The sequence below is a fragment of the Amyelois transitella genome, chromosome 2, assembly GCF_032362555.1.
Source record: "Amyelois transitella isolate CPQ chromosome 2, ilAmyTran1.1, whole genome shotgun sequence".
Classification (NCBI taxonomy): Eukaryota; Metazoa; Arthropoda; class Insecta; order Lepidoptera; family Pyralidae; genus Amyelois; species Amyelois transitella.
This window is the reverse complement of record NC_083505.1, coordinates 1,558,766-1,579,842: the sequence shown is the minus strand read 5'-3', so window position 1 is coordinate 1,579,842 and position 21,077 is coordinate 1,558,766. Positions and strand designations below refer to the sequence as shown.

Genomic DNA, 21,077 nt, shown 5'->3' with positions numbered 1-21,077 from the left:
ATATTATCTCAACACACCACGTGTACTCTACGTATTGAAACACGTATTATTCGATTCTTATCAAAATATTTCTATCAATAACATCGTGACAGCTATCTGATAAACGTGCTTTCAAATCACGTTATCTTTCAATAGGAATGACGAGTCCATCATCATGTCATTTATTGTTAACCCCACACCAGTATTTTTTAAGTTTTAAAGTGTCAATATTGATAAAGTTCTTATATTGTTCTCGCCAACCATCCTATCGCAATCAACATTATCGAATGTGTGCTGTGTGGTTCCCGGCATCAATACATAAAAGAATAGGACTACTCCATCTCTTTCCCATGGATGTCGTAAAAGGCGACTAAGGGATAGATTGACAAACTTGGGATTCTTTTTTTAGGCGATGGGCTAGCAACCTGTCACTATTGGAATCTCAATTCTATCAATAAGCCAAATAGCTGAACGTCGATCACTCTTTTCAAGACTGTTGGCTCTGTCTACCCCACGAGGGATATAGACGTGATCATATGTCATTATCGAATGTTGAACATTCTTAATAAACAACGCTGTATGGCTAATGACTAAGTTCATAACAATCTTATCATCTTTTGATTCAAAATGAATTCACCTGTGTACATTGCATCGGCAGCTCGTGCGTTACTTGCGCAGGCGTCTGGCCAAATAACCGAGTGCCAACAATGCCGTTATGAATGTTCAGACATTTCACATGCTTTCATCGTTTGATCGGAGCGACCGTGGCAAGGTTGAGGATGCCAAAATGGAACCCACGGATAATGTGACAGATTCTAATAATGTTAATGTAATTAACTAGTAATTTGCCGAAGGAAACATCCAAGTGAAACTAATCAGGGTGCCAAATAATTTGTTATATTTTTCATTAATCTCTTTTTTGGAAATTGCTATAGCATAATGTATGCTTGTTACTACATTATTTTTCAACAATTTTTCACTTTTAAAATGAGGCCTTATATATTTTATAATGAAAGTAAAAGCATAGTCATAGTGTATTAAATCCAGGTTCCCACGCTATCCATCAAACACTATTACTTTCAGCCATGTGTCTAGACTGCTGCGTAATTTGGTGTTACTGCTGGAGAAAGTTAGAGAATGTATTTTGTCCGTCACATTTGATTTTTCCAATCGCTTGCAGAATTATTGCGTTCAATTTTAAAAATTTTGCAAACCGTATTGTAAATCTCTCGGCGATATAAATCTGCCTGGAATTGCCCTAAAATTGGAGGCGGTCCAGAAACTTCCACTCTTAAATTGATGACTGTGTTTTCAATGTGTGTATATTCACATTTTCCAAATTTCAAAGAGAGCTATGATTTTGAAAGTCCGTAACATTTGTATATTTATTTTTCAAAGCAGGTCTTTTTATTTTAATGAAGCGATTAAAGTATCCTTTGCTGCAAAAAATATATTTCAAAACAAAAAATCAGTTCAGGTTTCTTGAACAATAAACAGATTCTTAGTAGAAATTTGAGTAAGATATTTAACATCTTGTGAACGAGACGAAAATTGATGTTTTCGAACTAGTAACCTACAAAAATTCCAATGATGCCAAATTCCGAGATTCCCTTGAGCGATTTCCAAATAGGTAAGAAGTGTAACATAAAATTTAACCCGGTCCTATTACAAGTCGTCGACTATTCGTTTATGATTTAGGTCAGTCACTCTTAGTAATCACTTTCGATTCACATGAGTAAGATTCGTAGTTCAATTTATTAAGAGTATGATGAAGGTCCAAGGATTAGTATGAACAAAAAAATTAAAAAAATTCTTATACTGTAACTATTTTGACATCCGGTGATATTATTACAAACATTTATGTTTTTGGTCGTCATCTGATTCTCTGCTTACCCATCAGAGAAAAAGGCAGATGGAAAATTTCATCTCCATAACTATTTTGGCCTTCGGTGATATATCTGCTGGGCTTCACCTTGATTTTCTGTCCATCTTTGCTCTCCCTTTTAGCATATAATATCAGAAGGGACCACTAGACTTGTGATTGAATTAGCTTCTATTAAATATGCCGTGTGGTTCCCGGCACCAATAAAATAAAGAATAGGACCACTCCTACTCATTCCCATGGATGTCGCAAAAGGTGACTGAGGGATAGGCTTACAAACTTGTGATTCTTCTTTTAGGCGAGGGGCTAGCAACCTGTCACTATTTTAATCTCAATTCTATCATGAAGCCAAAAAGCTTAACGTGGCCTATCAGTCTTTTGAAGACTGTTAGCTCTGTCTACCCCGTAAGGGATATAGACGTGACTATATGTATGTATGTCTTTTAAATATTATTGATTTCAAGTAAGTGCGGCGTATTATAGAGTAATGAGATTGGATATCCACCACGTGATAGTGTGGCGTGGCGTGACCCGTGTTCGAGAAGACTTAGTTCTTCTAGTTGTGCAATTGATTCACGATTCATGCCTGTGATTGTTGCACTATTTAGCATTTATTTTATTTCTATACCTACATAATTTGGAAGCGTAAAATCTATCTATACTAATATTATAAAGCTGAAGAGTTTGTTTGAACGCGCTAATCTCAGGAACTACTGGTTCAAATAGAAAAATTATTTTTGTGTTGAATAGACTATTTATCGAGGAAGGCTTTAGGCTATATAATATCACGCTACAACTATTAGGAGCGAAGAAATAATGGAAAATGTGAAAAAAAACGGGGAAAATTATTCATCCTTAAGGGATTCAATGATGCCCAAGATAACTATTTCACGCGGACGAAGTCACGGGCACAGCTAGTTATATATAACTGAAGGGTGTCTGATCCATCTTTCAACGTATAGCCGATACCATTACAATGATAAACTGAAATTTCTCAATAATGAAAGCCTTAAATTTGTTTTCATTGTATCTCTTGTGCCAGAGGCTACAGTCTAGACTTTATATAATACCTGCATGCATTAATACTGTTAATCCCAATACATGTTATGTTCAATCCCACACGTACTGTTTTTAATTAAATGATAGTATCAAGTGTAAAATTTAATTAAATGCTAACACTTGGGGCTGTTCCCTATCAAATTACAACATATAAATTACAAACATTACATATACCTCCCATTATCCAAATCTACATCTACTTTTTACACTTGTAAATAGTTTATCAATCCTAATTATTACACAATAGTTTATTAACCTCCTATGATGGTTCCCGGTACCAATATAAAAAATATTAGGACCACTCCCATCTCTTTCCTATGGATGTCGTTGAAGGCGACTAAGGGCGAAAATTACAGGGTTACCCCTGTGATTTTATATGCAATAAAGATATTAAGAAACAAGCAAAATTAGATATCCTTGTCTGTATCATACATTTTTCTTGTTAGAACCTCGGAAATCCACATTCAGTACTGTCTGCAAAATTTATTAATAGCACTATCAAGGGGGTTATCACTGTAATGATAATTATACACTTAAGAATATTATCCGGTAATGACCTAGTTATCGTGGCGTTAAGTTTACTAATTGCTTCTCATTATACACGCGTTATGTAGCTTGTTACGTGTGGCTATGTCTGGTGGTTTAAAAATATTATGTTTTGTCTTAAAACGGTCTCCGTTTTGTTCATTCGAGTTGCGATTTTCTGTTCTACTTTATTTAGGTCAAGGCTTGGTGTGATTTTTAAAAGAAGACTTATAGATCAGTTTATATTCGAAGGCCTCTTGTGGCGCAGCGGTGGTGCGCTTGTTTGCGACACCGGACGTTCCGCGTTCGAATCCCGGCCAGGGCATGATGAGAAATGAACTTTCTCTTGTTGGCCTGGGTCTTGAATGTTTATCTATATATATCTATAAGTATTTAACAGAAAATATAGCATCGTTGAGTTAGTATCTCGTAACACATGACATCTCGAACTTGCTTCGAGGCTAACTCAATCTGTGTTATCCTTCCCGTATATATTTGTTTATTTATTATGCTAGTTAATACGCTATTATATATTATGCTAGTTATTTATTATGCTAGTTAGTCCAGATATAGTTGATGATTACGTTGAAGGTTTTTTTTTTATTTGGGTTCCTTTCGTATGAATTGAAATCCCAGGATTGAAATATCTCTTTTTACTATTTCTTTTATACTTTTGGGTGTGTTAAAGTCTGTCGTATAAAGTACGACATGACAGTTTGAATTTCAGTGTGGGCCGTTTCCCATTTAAATTCAAATTCATCATCTTTCGTCATCATTTATTAATTATTGTCAATTATTACCATAACGTCAACAATTTTTATATTTTTCTCTGTTAGTTTCACTAATTTCCAATAATATTCTTAGTTTTGAATTTCTCACAGTCTTCATTCTACTTTGATCTTACCCAAAGGGCCGAGAAGCGACTTCAAAATATGCTCACAGACTTCCTTTTAACTGACTGTATCATTAGTTATGTTTAATTTTATATAATCTCCGATATTGTTTTTAGATTAACGCTTAACAATGTCTGACTGAATTACTGTTCGATATGTTCTCATTAGGGATTTTGTATTACGTCGTATTTTCGTTATCACATTTTAGTATCGCTATTATATGTTTATTGATGCTAATTTTAGCCGGCTAAATGGCAAGCGGTTGCTAAATGTCAAAACGAGCAGCTAAATAAATAACTTCCTACCTATTGTTCCAACTGGATCAAGTGTGGATCAAATCAAATTTTGTATCAGCTATCGTAATGAGACGCCAAATCAATTTTATAATCATATATTATATAACTGCCGTGTGGTTCCCGGTATCAATAGAAAAATGGAATAGAACCACTCGACCTCTTCCCCAAGGATGTCGTGAAAGGCGACTAAGGGATAAACTTATAAACTTAGGATCCCTCTTGTAGGCGATAGGTTAGCTTGTCACTAGATGAATATCAACCAAATAGTCGTACGTGGCCTATCAGACTTTTGGATTTACTGCTGGCCCTGTTGCCCCGCAAGGAATATAGACGTAACTATATTTATGTATGTTTATTATATAAAATATGATTAATTAAAATAAGATTTAAAGACATTTTATTTCGAAAATTCTTCTGAAGTTTTATTAAGAATATTTTAAGCTTTCGTGGACTTCATTGTTTTGTAAGTAACTTGGACAAATTCTGATAAGATTGAGCGTAAAATGCGTCAGACAAGACATATCAGATTAATAATAAGTTTTATTAAACATTTTGTACATGATATTATGAAGTTTCAATCATGTACAACAATATTATGCAAACATGACAATAGTACTTATGTATGTATATTATGAGTTATAATAACACAATTGTGAAGAATTGACAGGTTATAAATCAATCAGAGCACGTTCTATGAAGAAAACGTCATTAATATTGTGATGCAGTAGAAAAAAAACAGGACAAATTACACATATTGAGTTAGCCTCGAAGTAAGTTCGAGACTTGTGTTACGAGATACTAACTCAACGATACTATATTTTATAATAAATACTTATATAGATAAACATCCAAGACCCAGGCCAAACAGAAAAAGTTCTTTTCTCATCATGCCCTGGCCGGGATTCGAACCCGGGAACTCCGGTGTCACAGACAAGCGTACTACCGCTGCGTCACAGAAGCCGTGAAATGTCTGCCAACCCAGAAACTCGACCGACCGAGGAAAAGGGTCGCTCGTCTGCCTTGTAAAGTGGTCCCTTTGACGGGGTTTTTCTACGTCTGTGTTTGTTAAAGTATAAAAACATGTAGACACATGTGCTAAAACATCAAGTTTTTATTTCCCTGGTCTCGCAAAAGCTTAAAATCTGTATACTTCTTCAAATGAAAAACTATTTACATTAAAATACTTATTAAAATTGCATACCTACTTCATTTTCAACGTTTATTTGCTTACAGCTTTCATATTTTACTATTAATGACATTCACATTGCTTTGTTATTAATAATCTATCTGTTGTAGGAGTGTTAATAACTACTATTTAGTATAGATAATTATTAAAAATCATTGCTTTGTCCATCATATCATAAATTCTTTGTGGAACCTCTGTCACAAGTTTCACCGCCTAATTGATGGCATTTGGAGGTACTAGTGAAAGCAGCCACTTGACAACCATGTGCAGAACAGATTCCAGTTTTCTATTTCAGTAAAATGTCCCCTTGTGCCGTGTGGTTCCCGGCACCAATACAAAAAGAATAGGACCACTCCATCTCTTTCCCATGGATGTCGTAAAAGGCGACTATGGGATAGGCTTACAAACTTGGGATTCTTTTTTGGGCGATGGGCTAGCAACCTGTCACTATTTGAATCTCAATTCTATCATTAAGCCAAATAGCTGAACGTGGCCATTCAGTCTTTTCAAGACTGTTGGCTCTGTCTACCCCGCAAGGGATATAGACGTGACCATATGTATGTATGTATGTATGTATGTCCCCTTAGATTAAGAGGGTAGTCGTGTCGTGTGTGAGAAAGTAAGAAATTCATTAAGACGCCCGGCGCATTCCTTATAAAGACAGATTTAATAGCCCAACATGCAGAATACTTACGTAAACTATTGTATCGTATCGTTAAATGGCCGTGTATTGCCGAGATATGTACGTGCTAATGAATTTCACTTTATTGCTAAGTTTAATGAGTTTCAAATTCGTCACTAGTTTTATTTGTATTGTTAACTTCATTAATACGAGTTAAATCATGTCGGGGTTTTACTTTCTAGAATTTCTCTTCAGGAAATCATAAGAACCTAAAATTTAGATACGATTACGATTTGAAATCATTAGTTTTATATTTTTTAATGTAGACGATATTCATTCGTCCACGATTTAAATTTAAGAGATCTTTATTTGTAAATGGACGTCCGGTGAAAATCCTGCAGTGTAGTTTGTTCCGCCGCTTTTTTGGAACCGCTTTGGAAGCGGTAGTAGATAAAATTGCATAAAAGTTCCAATAATTGTTTTGCCCAAGGAGCCGGCCAAGTCTGCGCACATCAAAAGTTTTCATCAAAGTTTTAAGCTTATATTGTGTAAGTATTAAGTTTTAGTAAATAACTATAAATAATAAACTATAAAAACCACTGTATTTAAAGTGATAAAATGCTTTACAGTCAAGTCTAGATCAGTCTTCACATCATTAATCGACTTCTTTTACATAATTGTGAAATGCGAAATACATACGTCAAAAAATTGGAGATAACTATAAATAAAATAAAAATGTAAATTATAATTTATTCCAAATTTACGTCTTGATTGACATGCTCTTCTACTTGCACTACATACATACATACAATCACGTCCATATCCCTTGCGGGGTAAACAGAGCCAACAGTCTTGAAAGACTGATATGCCACGTTCAGCTCTTTGGCTTGATAGTAGAATTGAGATTAAAATAATGACAGTTTCCAGGCCCATCGCCTAAAAGAAGAATCTCAAGTCAATAAGCCTATCCCTCAGTCGCCTTTAACGACATCTAAAGGAAAGAGCCCTATTCTTTTTTCTATTAGTGCTGGGAACCGCACGGCACTACTTCTATTTGCACAGACGTCGGATAATCGTTTTCCTCGGCTGAATTATACGTCAGCAGTCTCATGTCACTATCTCCAAGTTTATTTACGACTAGCACCTTATAGCTTTTATTAACTTTCAGTTGAATAGACTCGTTATTATAGCTGTGATTGCGAACAAAACATCAAGCATTGTTAAGCCTAAACCAGACATTTGATTAAATATACCCTTTTGCGTCAGCATTAGAAACGTGAACTGGAATGTTCTCTATTGTCGTGATCAACTTTCCTATATCCTTACAGGTTAACGTTATAGATTTGCATACATACATATAATCACGTCTATATCCCCTGCGGGGTAGACAGAGCCAACAGTTTTGAAAACATGTGTCTGTATGTCGCGACCCAAATATTAGCTCGTACATAGTTCATAAAAAGAATAGGACCACTCCATTTTTCCCACGGATGTCGTAAAAGGCGACTAAGGGATAGGCTTACAAACTTGGGATTCTTTTTTAGGCGATGGGTTAGCAACCTGTCGCTTTTTGAATCTCCAAATAGCTGAACGCGGCCATTCAGTCTTTTCGAGACTGATTGATGGCTCTGTCTATCCCGCAAAGGATATAGACGTGACCATATGTATGTATGTATGTACATTGTTCTTATCATGCGAGGCAATGCAGCGTCTCTCTGTTATTGATCTGATATACTTAATCTACAACAGTTTTGCGTAACTCTCAATTGGCATTTAACCTTACATGTACTTTGTCTTATAACTTCTCCACACGCGTTTGTTGCTATCGGTCAAGAAACTCGTGTCTTATCTTAGTGCCCGCTTCCTTGGCAGACTGCGAATTTCTCGCGTATAAACCTGTTTTACATACCTTTGCAAAAAAATCTAACGTTCATACTGCAAGGTCGACTTTATTTTAGAGCTGGAAAGTCCATTTTGATTTGATTCGCTTGTCGTAGTTCTGAAACCAATTTCGCTCTCGACAACCAGCAGTGTGCTTGCATCAGTAAATAATTCAGTGTGGCGCGTGACGGCGCGCAGAGCGGACGTGTTCTCTGGCGATCCGTTAGAATTAACGATTTCCTGACTTCGCGATCGTAAATTTTGCAACGTTCAATATTTACGTTTTATCGGTTTTATTTTGCTGTAACGAGTACCTATGTGGTGTTTATTATAGATTTTTAATCTGTGTACCGAGACCTTCCGGTTTAGTGGCGAATCCTGACGCGCTTCAAACTAGTTCCAAAGTGGTAATTTATGCTAGGTTCTAGCGTTTGTAGGTGCAACTACAAATTCTTAAGTGTGTGCAAAATTTATCGGATCTGAACAAATGATAACGGTTAAATAAATACACTGTGATTGCAAAAAAAAACCATTCAAGGTTTTTCTCATAGGCATTAGTACAAAAGGAAATCCCATGTTTAAGGAAAAAAAGCTGTGCGAGGAAAACATATTCAAACATTTTAAGGATGGATTTAATTTTGTAGTTTTGATCGTATTGGTTTCGAAAAATATGGTACAAATCAAACTCTTCTCTGTCTGAATAACTATGAACTAATTAATTTCTTTGTATTTGTATGAATTTTAAATTACTATTATCAATATTACATTATTTTTATGAATTCTTAATACCAAATGCCAATGTCGTTATCGGCTACCACTCCATATCTATCTCATGGATGTCGTAAAGGGCGACTAAGGGATAGGCTCATAAACTTAAACTTATTTTCATATATGCGGATGGGCTAGCAACCTGTCACTATTTGAATCTCAATTCTATTATTAAGCCTAACAGCTGAACGTGGCCTGTCAGCTTTTCAAGACTGCTACCCCTGTCTACCCCGCAAGGGTATTCCCACTGTATTTACCGGAGGTTAGTAGGTCGGGAATTTACTTGAAAAACACGACGAAAATGCCCACGACTTTGATATAGTACTTTGAACGAAATAACGTTATTAATAAGAGTATTATTAAGGGCACATTCAATGTGACACTTGAAAAAGAATTCTCAAATAATATGCCTAAATTAAAGAAACTGTATTGAGAAACCAAATAAAGATAACAATATGCGTAGGAGTTAATAATCTTGCGATATGTCATTATGTCGCCAAATAAGGTATTTAAGATAATCGCAATAGACGATCGCGAAATTCTATTTCTTTAAATTGTGGTAATCCTTTTGTAGTCATGCTTACATTGATAAATTAAAATTTATCGATTACTCATGAAGATAATTTTGATTTAACATTCTTAAAAGCCGTGTGATTCCCGGCACCAATAGAAAAAAGAATAGGACTACTCCATCTCTCCACCCATGGATGTCGTAAAAGGCGACTATCGGATTGGCTTATAAACTTGGGATTCCTCTTTTAGGCGATGGCCTAGCAATCTGTCACTATTTGAATCTCAATTCTAACATTAAGCCGAACAGCTGAGCGTGGCCTTTCAGTCTTTTTAAGACTGTTCGCTCTGTCTAGCCCGCAAGAGATATAGGCCTGATGATATTTATGTATGTATTCTTAAAAGTCGTTCTTGACTTTAAGAAAGAAATTTTTTATACTAGTAAATTACATTATGTACCTACTCAAAATATTGAAATAAAATTTGACCTCACTGTTCTTGATGACTTGTTTGTACCGTCATTTCCTTCCACATTCGATCGACCAAAGTTATTGATTATTCATCATGGAATGACTTAATTAGTAAGTAGTATTTCTTCGCAAAGAAGTAGGTACTACCTACATAATTATTAGTCATATTATTATCAGTATCAATTCATGTTTCCAAATATCGTACATGTTATTAATTCAACGTCGTAATTGTTAATAAACAAACTTGGGTTTATTTTTTAAGGCGATGGGTCAGCAACCTGTCACTATTTGAATCTCAATTCTATCATTAAGCCAAACAGCTGAACGTGGCCATTCAGTCTTAACAAGACTGTTGGCTCTGTCTACCCCGCAAGGGATATAGACGTGACCATATGTATGTAAGTACAGATAACAACATTTAATAAGCCGATGATTGCCGTAAAACATGAGATAAATAATCATTTCCTCAATCAATCACTCGAAAGAGCTATGAACCCAGAGGAATAATTTACTAGAAAAAGCCTAGTCCTCTATTTAACCTTCAATGACATGTTATCAATCAAATTTTGGTGTTTCACCTTGTTATCTAAAATTGCGTCAGAAACTGTTTTGAGCTAGAAATGTAGCTGCCATGCTGGTCTGCCGCCGTCTGGTGCCGTGTGGATCCCGGCACAAATAAAAAATAGAATAGTACCACTCCATCTCGTTCCCATGGATGTCGTAAGAAGCTACTAAGGTATAGGCTTATAAACTCGAGATTCTTCTTTTAGGCGATGGGCTAGCAACCTGTCACCATTTGAATTTCTGTCATTAAGCCAAACAGTTGAACTGATAGGCCACATCATAGGTCTTTTCAAGACTATTGGCTCTGTCTACCCCGCAAAGGATATAGACGTGATATATGTTTGTATGTATGTGAATGCAGATGGCAGGAAGACACCTGACTTATTTGACAAACAGACTACAGTAATGGCAGCCATTCGCACGAATAACGGTGCGTGGAGAATACTAGCTTAGGTTCGATTGGTTTGTGTTATTATTAGTTCCTGCAACTTTCATTTGGACAGATTAATGAAATGTAAATGAAAAATTTCATGATTTATTTAAGTGACTTTAAGTTTTGATAAACTGAGTCTCATCTACTCGTACGATTTATATATTTAGACAGTGTAAAAATTATTGTACACCAATGATTTCATCAAGGAAATGATTGTTATTTTTATTTTAATGATTTTTAGGAAATATTAAATTTTATAAAAAAAATATATAAAATAAATTTTAATTAGATATACTTATATAATAAATATTTCGCAAATAATATGTTTTTTCATCTTAACTGAGCCTTTATTAGTAGTAAAAAAATATCTAGTACTTTAAAAATATGTATTGATCATCAAACATTTATAACGACCACATGAATATTTGAAATACTCAATACTTTTGCTAATTCAAGTTTCAAATCTTGTTATGGTGAGATAAGACTTTCTATTTTTCACAAGTAAGTTCAGAATACCTATTTAAATTTTATTTACCAATGCCTTGTGATTGACGAGTATTAAATAATATGATATGTTACTTTTTTGCAATATTCCCTCTTTATAGTAAAGGTGCGAATCGAATAATTTGTAATTCTAAGACGAATTGAGAAACACCAGCTATTGGGTGTTGGCTGTCATCACAAAATTATTTATTATTCATCATGTCATGACTTAATTAGTAAGTAGTATTTCTTCGCAAAGAAGTAGACTATAAATACGAGTCATACTAATAGTACTAAAAAAAATTCGCATAAGCAATTAACGACGAAATAACCGTGAGATGTGTAACCCTTTAGTTGTTTGTTAGGCATCTGGTGCTGGTTCTGAAAACACGTAAACCTAGTTTTGATTCAATCTCGACTCCTCACATGCTACCAGAAGCATTGACCCAAATGACGCACACTTCTGTACCGTCAACAACATAGCGAGCCAACCGAATTCTTTGCGAATTAACAACTTAACTGCTACGACATAGAGGTTACAATTATACAAGATATGTGTCTGTCTGTCTGCATTATTTATGGCAGAATACAATATTCTGCCATAAATAATGCAGACCAGAGGAAATGGTTCGTTAATGGTTCATCTTTGGTTAAGAATAGTTTAAATTTCAAATTATCTATATCCGGAGATATTTCCTATTCTGTTCACGTTTCTGTCTGTTTGTAGCAATACTGCATTCCTGTCGTTGATTGTATGAGTTTTGATAGTTTTGTAAATTTGATTTTTTTTTCTTTATCTATAGTAAACACCTTTCAGTAATATAAATTTAATTTCCTGCCTTTTTTTATCATTGTCTTTCCTTCGAGTTCACGTTTCTTTTATTTTAGTGAGAATAAAAGTTTCTTTATGAAATGTTAATTTGTGTGAATCTGTAAAATTTTTACCATGTCGTTAGTTTTAGCTTAAATAATTTGCAGCTTAAAGATTTATCAACAGTCTTACAAGAGTGAGCTACAGAAAATTGCTAATGCGAGTTTTCTTCACAAATTAATAAATATTAAAACATGTGAAACCGCGTACCGCGTTCTTAAGCACTCAAATAGAAACGCATGCAATTTTTTTAACATATTATGTTTGACAGCTCGTTCAAACTGTATGAATGCGAAAGTTAATGACGTATATAAACTTTTTATTCCTAAACTAACAAATGGAATTAAGTCTATGCTTAATTTCTTTTTCATTATTTTCATTATTTATTGCGTATAATTTTTCTAGAATATTGTTAATATTGACTATCAACTCCAGAATGGAGAAGGTGTACAAAATATCTTAGCGTAATGAAGAAGGTATACGAAATATCTTAGCATGCTAATGAAATTCGGTCCATTCATAACTAGACAAGGGACTTGCTTGCCAAATACAGAGTTAGTCATACATTACACTTGCAACACACTCGAGTGCTGTGGTCCAGATTGTATTTGAGAATCTAGACGACCTCCAAGCTTGTGGGTTTGGCCGTATGTCTAGGTAGATAAAGTACGTTGATTTAATGGATCTGATTAATCAGTTTCACTGCAAATTGATGAGATGATTGATGAGAGATATAGTTGTTAATGATATTTATGTTCTAATCACGTGAGACTTTGACAAAATCTTTCGTGATGACCTCTCTGTATTGTTGAATGAAAACGGTTAGTGATAGTGTATTAAAATCACATTAAAATTAGTTAGTCATTAATTGGTTATTGTAACGCGTGTGTAGGTAATTTATACCTACACAAAATACAAAATTCAGGGTCAAACTAATTTTAGTTTGACCCCACATAAAGTTCTATGTTAGAGCCAATGGTTGACTTGTAGATAATGCTCCTAGCATCAAGTCCGCCAATTGTGCTATACATTTGTATTTTGAACAATTAAACATAAATGAATAAATAAATAACACTACTGGACAGCGATAGTTTTTTCGCGCGATATAAACTGCGTCGCGCGTGCATGCTACGGAGGCTGCTGGACTTGTGACTTTGTGTTTGGTCTTCTTAAACCTCCCCCATTATTTTCTATTTTGGGCAGTAAATATCAATTTTTTACCCGCGGCCTTCTATAGCGATCGACTTATGAGCAGTCCGGTATTATCATTACCTACCTCAAGCCATCAATACTACTGCATCTTTAATAATCTCTATTTTATGTATTTTGTTAAGAGGCGAAAGTATCGCTTTCATTATGTCGTTACGTTTTATGACGCTAGTTAACTATATTATAAGTTATTAAAAGTTTACCGACCGTGTTGTGATCGCCTGTTTGATTGATTCTTTAGTGATATATTTACAAATACATACATTGTATTCTCTTTACTCGAAACGATTAACAGTTCAGTTCCATTTATAACATGTATGCAAGTTGAATTGCGCCTCGCTCGTTACTTGAGTTTTTTTATATTGATCCGAATTTAAGTTTCAACATGAAGATATTTTATTACGGTCTATTTCTTAAATTACTGGTTTACTTGGTGGTCTAATTCTAACATTTGGATCATCATAATGGTTATAAGATGAAGACTATCATTGACAAGCGCACAATAATAATAAATATTTTATCATTAGCTGTGATCGCGACTCCGTCTGCGTGGAATAGTTATTTAGGCATATTTAGGCATCATTCCTCAAGGGTGAATAATTTTCTCGGTTTTTTTTGCACATTTTCCATTATTTCTTCGCTCTTAATTGTTGCAGCGTGATGTTATATAGCCTAAAGCCTTCCTTGATAAATGGTCTGTTCAACGCAAAAAAAACTTTTCAATTCGAGCCACTAGTTCCTCAGATTAGCGCGTTCAAACAAACAAACTCTTCAGCTTTATAATTATAGTATAGATTCATTGATTAACTACTGCTTAATCAGCGGATTGATTAACTACTGCTTAATCAGCGGCACCTTTGCTATTACACCACAGTGTACTAAACAATGCGCAGTAAATACTAGTAGTCATTGCATCCGACAGCGGGCAGACCGTTCATTACATTACACTGCACCCACAGAATGTTTTAGTATAACAACGCCACCTTAGCAGATGAATGTAGGCGTTATGTGGGTACACTGGGGACCGTTTGCGACCGACATTACCAAGGATCCAATGACCTGTTATTGCAAAAGGTTGGTTTGCAATTTGTTCTGGGTATATGAAAGCTTCATGTTTCAAATCTTGAGCTGCGGTTGGACAATTCGACGTCCTAGCAAATGCACTTACAGCAACAGAGAGAAGACTTACTATATAGGAGCCGAACGCACATTTGGAAATTCTGCAAGTAACGAAAAACAATGTGCCCGACTCCGTTCTCACACACTCCTATCTGCTTGGGGTGTTTAGTTAAGGCAGTTTAATTAGTCTTAAGTTTTAATTCCTTTGACTTTCTTATATCTAAGTTGTCGTCAGTGCAAAATTTGTAGATTCATTTCTCTATGTGCTCAGTTATGCGGAGTGTCTCAAATCTTAAAATTTCCTTATTACATTAGGTGTTTAAACATTGATAAGCTTCATGTCACGTTTGAATAAAGTCACGCGTTCAACATATTGCTTTGCTTTTTTTAACGTATGCTCAGAGCGTGTCGCAGTCCATAGCTAATTGTAAGTATACACATGATATGTTTTATTATATTTTATAATGATTATTACTCACGTCGCCTTAACCTCTATAACAATAGAATCGATTTGAAATACTTAATTAGGTTAATCCAAAATCAAATCTATTACCTTACGGTGGTTTAGTTTAACTTCCATGAAATAGGAATATCATTCTTTATCGAGTGGGTGTCAAGGTCAAACGACCTTGCACGCCCTGATGTCAAAGTTTCTTTAGCCAAAACTGTCTATAGTATCACAATTGTAATGTTGTGTCTTTTCACTGATTCCTCCAACATTACGATTATTTTTTCAGCAATTGATAAATAGATTGATATACCTAATTATAGATCGTGATTTATGGATGATTGAATTCTTTCTTTGAATGCTTGTGATAATTTTCGATGCTCTCATACCGTCATTCTTGTGTTACTTATATTGATAGTTTGGACAAAATTTTGCATATGCGCACATGTATGTAGTTGCAATTACCCTAGTTTCAAGGAAACTGGGTTGGAAGGCTTCCAATTTTAACAAGCTGGCTTAAGGGCGACTTGAAACAGCTTAAAGGTCATATTTTCTAATGATACAGCTTGTAAATTTCGGTGTTTTAAGGCCAGTTATTAATAAGCTTATGTTCAATGTCCTAATTTGTGTCTAAATAATGTCTTGTTTATGTATTAAAATTAATATTGGATAGTAGTTGTTCTGCATTATCATAAAATAGAACGCTGGTTCTAGTTATTCTATAATAATAATATATCATATCTTTGAGTAAGTACCTTCATTTTGGAACATAAATAGAAATTGTATTAGCTTCATCAGTTGATCATAAAAATTCGCGAGCATTTATGGAGTCTTCTTAGAACCGGTCTTGCATCGCGGTGTTTGGCCGAGTGGCCCCGCCCGCCCACTGGTCAGCCGATCAAGGGAAAGCGGGGTTTATTAACTAGACTGTCATTATTCAGGGGCTTGCCGTGAGCTATGTGCTGGGCTAGTGGCTTGTACTAGTACAATCTCGGATTTACGATGGTCAAATGACAATAAACTTAACGTATTTGTGCCGGCTTCTGCTGCCACTAGTGGGATCGATACAATAAGTATCAGTACTATCATGTTTGTTTCGTATTAGGTCGACAGTGCCAATAGATTGAGAAAAAAAGGCGAATAATATACTAGGCGTGTGTAAATAGGAAAGTTGTAGGTAGAACCTAGACCAACGTTCCTTGATAAAATTCTACACGACTTTATCCTTCTAGAAAGAAAACTACATAAGTAGTACCTACCTCCAAATTAGAATTATTTAAGTCCGAGCCTCGCTGTACTTAAAAGCTTTAAACTTATTAGCGAAATCTCTTATTTTGTTAAATGTTTCATTTGTATTGTAGGTAATAGTTGATAATATTTCTTCTTTTTTTTTTCAATACTTGCAAGACTTCGCTTGCCCGTTAAACTTTTCAACCGTGAAGTGCACGCTGCAGTTTCTAAGTGACCGTTTGCAGTGACCGGGACACAGTAGTGTTGATTAGTGCTAAAGGTCGATTCGCCGTGTTCAGTTCTTTGACATACGTGTGTAATGCAATGTAACTTGGGATCCCTCTTGTAGGCGATGTGTGTCGTTTTTGAGTCTCAATTCCATCGTGAAGCCAAACAGCTGAGCGTGACCTTTCAGTCGTTTAAAGACTGTTGGCTCTGTCTACCCCGCAAGGGATATAGACGTGACCATATGTATCTATGTATGTAACAAACCGTTAGTACTGCCTTTTCTAAATTTTTTTTTCTATACTTATGAGAATTTTGCAAAATTTTGTTTGTTGTGAAGATCGAATTGTGTAACACACTGTGAGAACAATGATGTGATGCAATGAAAAGGTACTTGGTCTGAATGAGTTGAACAATTGGTTCAAACATTCCTGGGACAATTAATTACATAAAACATACAACAAAACTTGAATACTTTGATGTAATTAATAGTTGATATTATAAACGCGAAATACTATATCTTTGTTTTGTACGGATAAGCCGCTGGGTTCTGATGAAATTCTGTAGGAATATAGCTTTTTGTTCGAAGGCAAATAAGTAAGACGGTAATGATAAGGTAGGGTACTCATTTGGAATTCTCATGGGTACAAAGTTTTACGTTGTTAAAGTCACGTGGTCTTCTTTGAATTATAGCTTAAAGAAGAAGTTCTGAAATATTTACATTTACAAAACCCAAAGATAACCGATTAAAAGATGAAGCCGATTGAAAATAATCCCAAGCTCATCTGTACATTTTTACGGCGTAGTAAGCGATGTTTTCCTGCCACGTATTATCTACGCAGTTGGAAAATAGTTTAAAAATATTGTTTGTTGGTTAAAATGTAAAAAAATGTCATTTTATGGTAAATAGGAAGTAATAGTATGTGACCTAAATTTAGCCTTCATTATCTGAGCCTCACACCAGAAGACCGCCTTCTTAAAATTGCTGAAGACTGACTGACTGAAGCTTATCCCCTCAAAATAAAAGATATCTATATAAAAAATAGTATAAAATAGGAAGTCCCAAAATTCAGAGTAACTTGTTTTTTATGGGTTATAAATAATTTAATAGTATTTATTGCGTAATTTGTTTTTTTTTTTAATGAATATTCATAAAATAAGTTAATTAGTTCACCTCGATACACATTTTGAAAAGGATGTATTTAACGATGTTAAAATTGATCGCGATAGTGAAGTAATTAATGTAAATCTTATGCTAATTGCGAACTAAGCATTAACTTGTAACGTATAGAGGCGCAGTTGTTTTGTGAGTCCCAGATTAAATTGCAAATTTTGACATGATGTAAGTAAATTTAATGCTTCATCATGTCATAGTTCCAATAGCAAGTACCATAACTGTCCTATTGAATGGGTTAATCATTTTTATTAGTATTATATAATATACCCTTTCCATCATGTCTCCAGAATAATAATAATATTATATATAACTATAATATAAATAAATATATACGGGAGAGATAACACAGATTGAGTTAGCCTCGAAAAAGGGGTCGAGACTTGTGCCACGAGATACTTACTCAACGATACTATGTTTTATAATAAATACTTAATATAGATATAAGATCAAGGACAATCAGAGAAACTTCGTTTCTCATCATGCCCTGGCCGGGATTCGCACCCGGGACCTCCGATGTCGCAGACGTACTTGATTAATATCTAAATTGAAAGTCATCTTTTCCTTGTTAATTTCAGACTTTATTGTATTTACACGTGCATGAACATATGGTAGATAAGAGTGTTTACTTTTTTTATCATTTACTATAACAGGTACTACGATGTCTTTATAATCGACATTTTTAAGCAAAGTAATAGTTTCCATTTGTAATTTACCAAAGTGCTGAATCACGGAAGGTGACATAGCATTTGTTAACACTGTGAATTAAATTATTTGAATATTGTTTTACAAGTATGTAGTGTTTAAATTGTCACATGTCCAAATAGATGTTTATTTTCGGTATCTTTCCATATTTTTCACAGTTATTACGTTCACCCGCTAATAATACATGAGTTTACTCAAACACTTATAAAGAAACGAAAAAAATTATAGTTTCACGCTAGTTAAATGGAATCGCCTCTTATAATCCTTATAGTACAACATTACTAATATTATAAATGCTATAGTTTGTGAGTATGCCAGTATGGATGTTTGTTACTCTTTCACGCAAAAACTACTGAACCGATTACGATAAAATTTGGTATGTAAGTAGCTGAAGACCCAGAATAACATATAGGCTACTTTTTATCCCGGAGTTCCCGCGGGATTGATAGGGTTTCCACGAAGTCGCGGGCGGCCTCTAGTTTCTTATTAATCCACCAGCTCCCGACGCGACGAAAAACAATGGCTGTTTTGCTTTTTATTATGACGTTAAACGGAACAGCGAAAGTTTTACATACATACATTTAATCACGTCTATACCCCTTGCGGGGTAGACAGAGCCAACGGCCTTGAAAAGACTGATAGTGCCCACGTATAGCTATTTTAGCTTAATTAATTTTTAATTTTATTTTTTTTTAATTTTTAAGCGATAGTTTTGCTCGTGATTAAAACGGCGTCGCTCGTGCCATGCTACGTGGACAAGTGTGGTCATGCGCACCTTAGGTTCCTCTCAAGGATAACTCAAATCGGGACTGACGTCAGGGGGATGTTGATGGAAATATTTTTAACAATTTATTATTTTACTAGCTGTGCCCACAACTTCGTCCGCGTGGAAGTTATTTTGGGCATTATTGAAGCCCTCAAGGATGAATAATTTTCCCCGTTTTTTTTTTCACATTTTCCATTATTTCTTCGCTCCTTATAGTTGCAGCGTGATGTTATATAGCCTTAAGCCTTCCTCGATAAATGGTATATTCAACGCAAAAAGAATTTTTCAACCAGTAGTTCCTGAGATTAGCGCGTTCAAACAAACAAACAAACTCTTCAGCTTTATAATATTACTATAAATTTGTGTAGTCTTATTATGTTTAGAATCAACTCTGTTCAGTATCGCAATCACAGTGCAATTCCATCTGTTTCAATTGAGCCAATGTTCTGAGATCATTGGCCCAGTATGGTAATCATATTTGAACCAATAAGGAGAGGGCGCTCATAGAGTTAAGAATACAATAGAGTTTGCTAAACCCGTGATTTATAACGTTAAATAAATTTAGTGGTTATTGAGAATCTTGGCGTTGATAAAAGTGAATACAAATTATAGTGACCAAATAGGAAAAATAGGATTTGACTTAAATATTGAACTTGAACCTAACTGATTTAAAAAAATCTTTTATCTGTCTTATCTTGTTTGCAAGATACTAAGATTCATCATTCTTATAAAATGCCACACATGTCTCGAACTAGAATTACTTATCAACTCCAGCCAGTCGGAAAACATAAGTTGATTAAATATTGCGCACACAGTGTTACTAAAATTTGTTGTAGACATCACTGCCAATTGAAACTATTGAAGCGCGTCACGATTAACTCGAAATAATATTTACGTGTCTATATAGGTTAGGTGACGAAATCAGAAACAAGTTGATAGAAGTAAAGACTGAAACATGAAAACAGAAATGTTCGGTTTTAAGTAGTGTTAAAATTCTTGCGCCAGAATACAATAATAAAAACAAAGATTATTTAAGTCTAATGAGGTGTATATTCGTTCGACGGAAAGAGATTCAAGCGAAATAGAAAGATAAAGAAGTTATCACGCTTAATATTCAGCGTTTGATCAAAAGAGATTCAGCTGAATTTAAAGACGAATATTTAGAAAAGCCCGTCAAAGAATTCCTAAAAAGAAGTCGTCCTCTCAGAAGAGTTCTACTTTAGCGGATTTTAACTAAACAGACGTTTCAGATACCTGAACGAAAAAATAAAAACAAAAAAAAACTTTTCGAAAAGATTCCTCTGTGTTAAAAAGACACGCACGAAAGCAGTCCTAAAACTCGGTTGTTTTCAAAAATCATATCGTTCGGGAAATAGCGGTTTCCCATTGGTTGCTGTCGTGATAGGTGTTTATCTCGGCCAATGCGGCGGCGGCGCTGGGGCGATGTCGCCGCCGCGGGCGCTGCTGGCGGCGCTGCTCGTCTTCCAACTGCTGTCGTACGGTGGCCACCAGGGGCTCACCAAGATATTTTACACGTAAATTTTTAAAACTTATTTTTTTTCTAAGGCACTGTCGATTTTACCAAGGTGATGTATGAATGTCTGAGATTTTTTTTTTGGGACTGATTGTGAACCTGACTTGATAAATGAAATAGATTTATGTTATTGCAACTGAAATGGAAAGTGTACACGACATTTGATTTTGTTAATTTAAATTAATATAAAAGTCTGCTTTGCGTTCGCTCCATCTTCAATTTTTGTGTGCAGTCTTTTATATTTC

At 34.9% G+C, this 21,077-nt stretch overlaps 1 protein-coding gene across 5 annotated transcripts in view; it reads left to right on the top strand.

The window, feature by feature from the left end:
* LOC106136859 (SUN domain-containing ossification factor) overlaps positions 1-21,077 on the top strand; it is a 69,747-nt gene that overhangs the window by 44,592 nt on the left and 4,078 nt on the right. Inside the window, exons 1-2 of one of the 5 annotated variants that reach the window (XM_060947285.1) lie at positions 8,500-8,727; positions 20,206-20,833. The exons of 1 other annotated variant lie outside the window; for it this stretch is intronic. In XM_060947285.1, the coding sequence (XP_060803268.1) occupies positions 20,742-20,833 (92 nt within the window). In that variant the 5' untranslated portion in view covers positions 8,500-8,727; positions 20,206-20,741. Of the gene's footprint in view, positions 1-8,499; positions 8,757-20,193; positions 20,834-21,077 lie in introns of those variants that run through there. 3 more of the 5 variants (XM_013337519.2, XM_013337520.2, XM_060947291.1) reach the window with 3 other exon arrangements.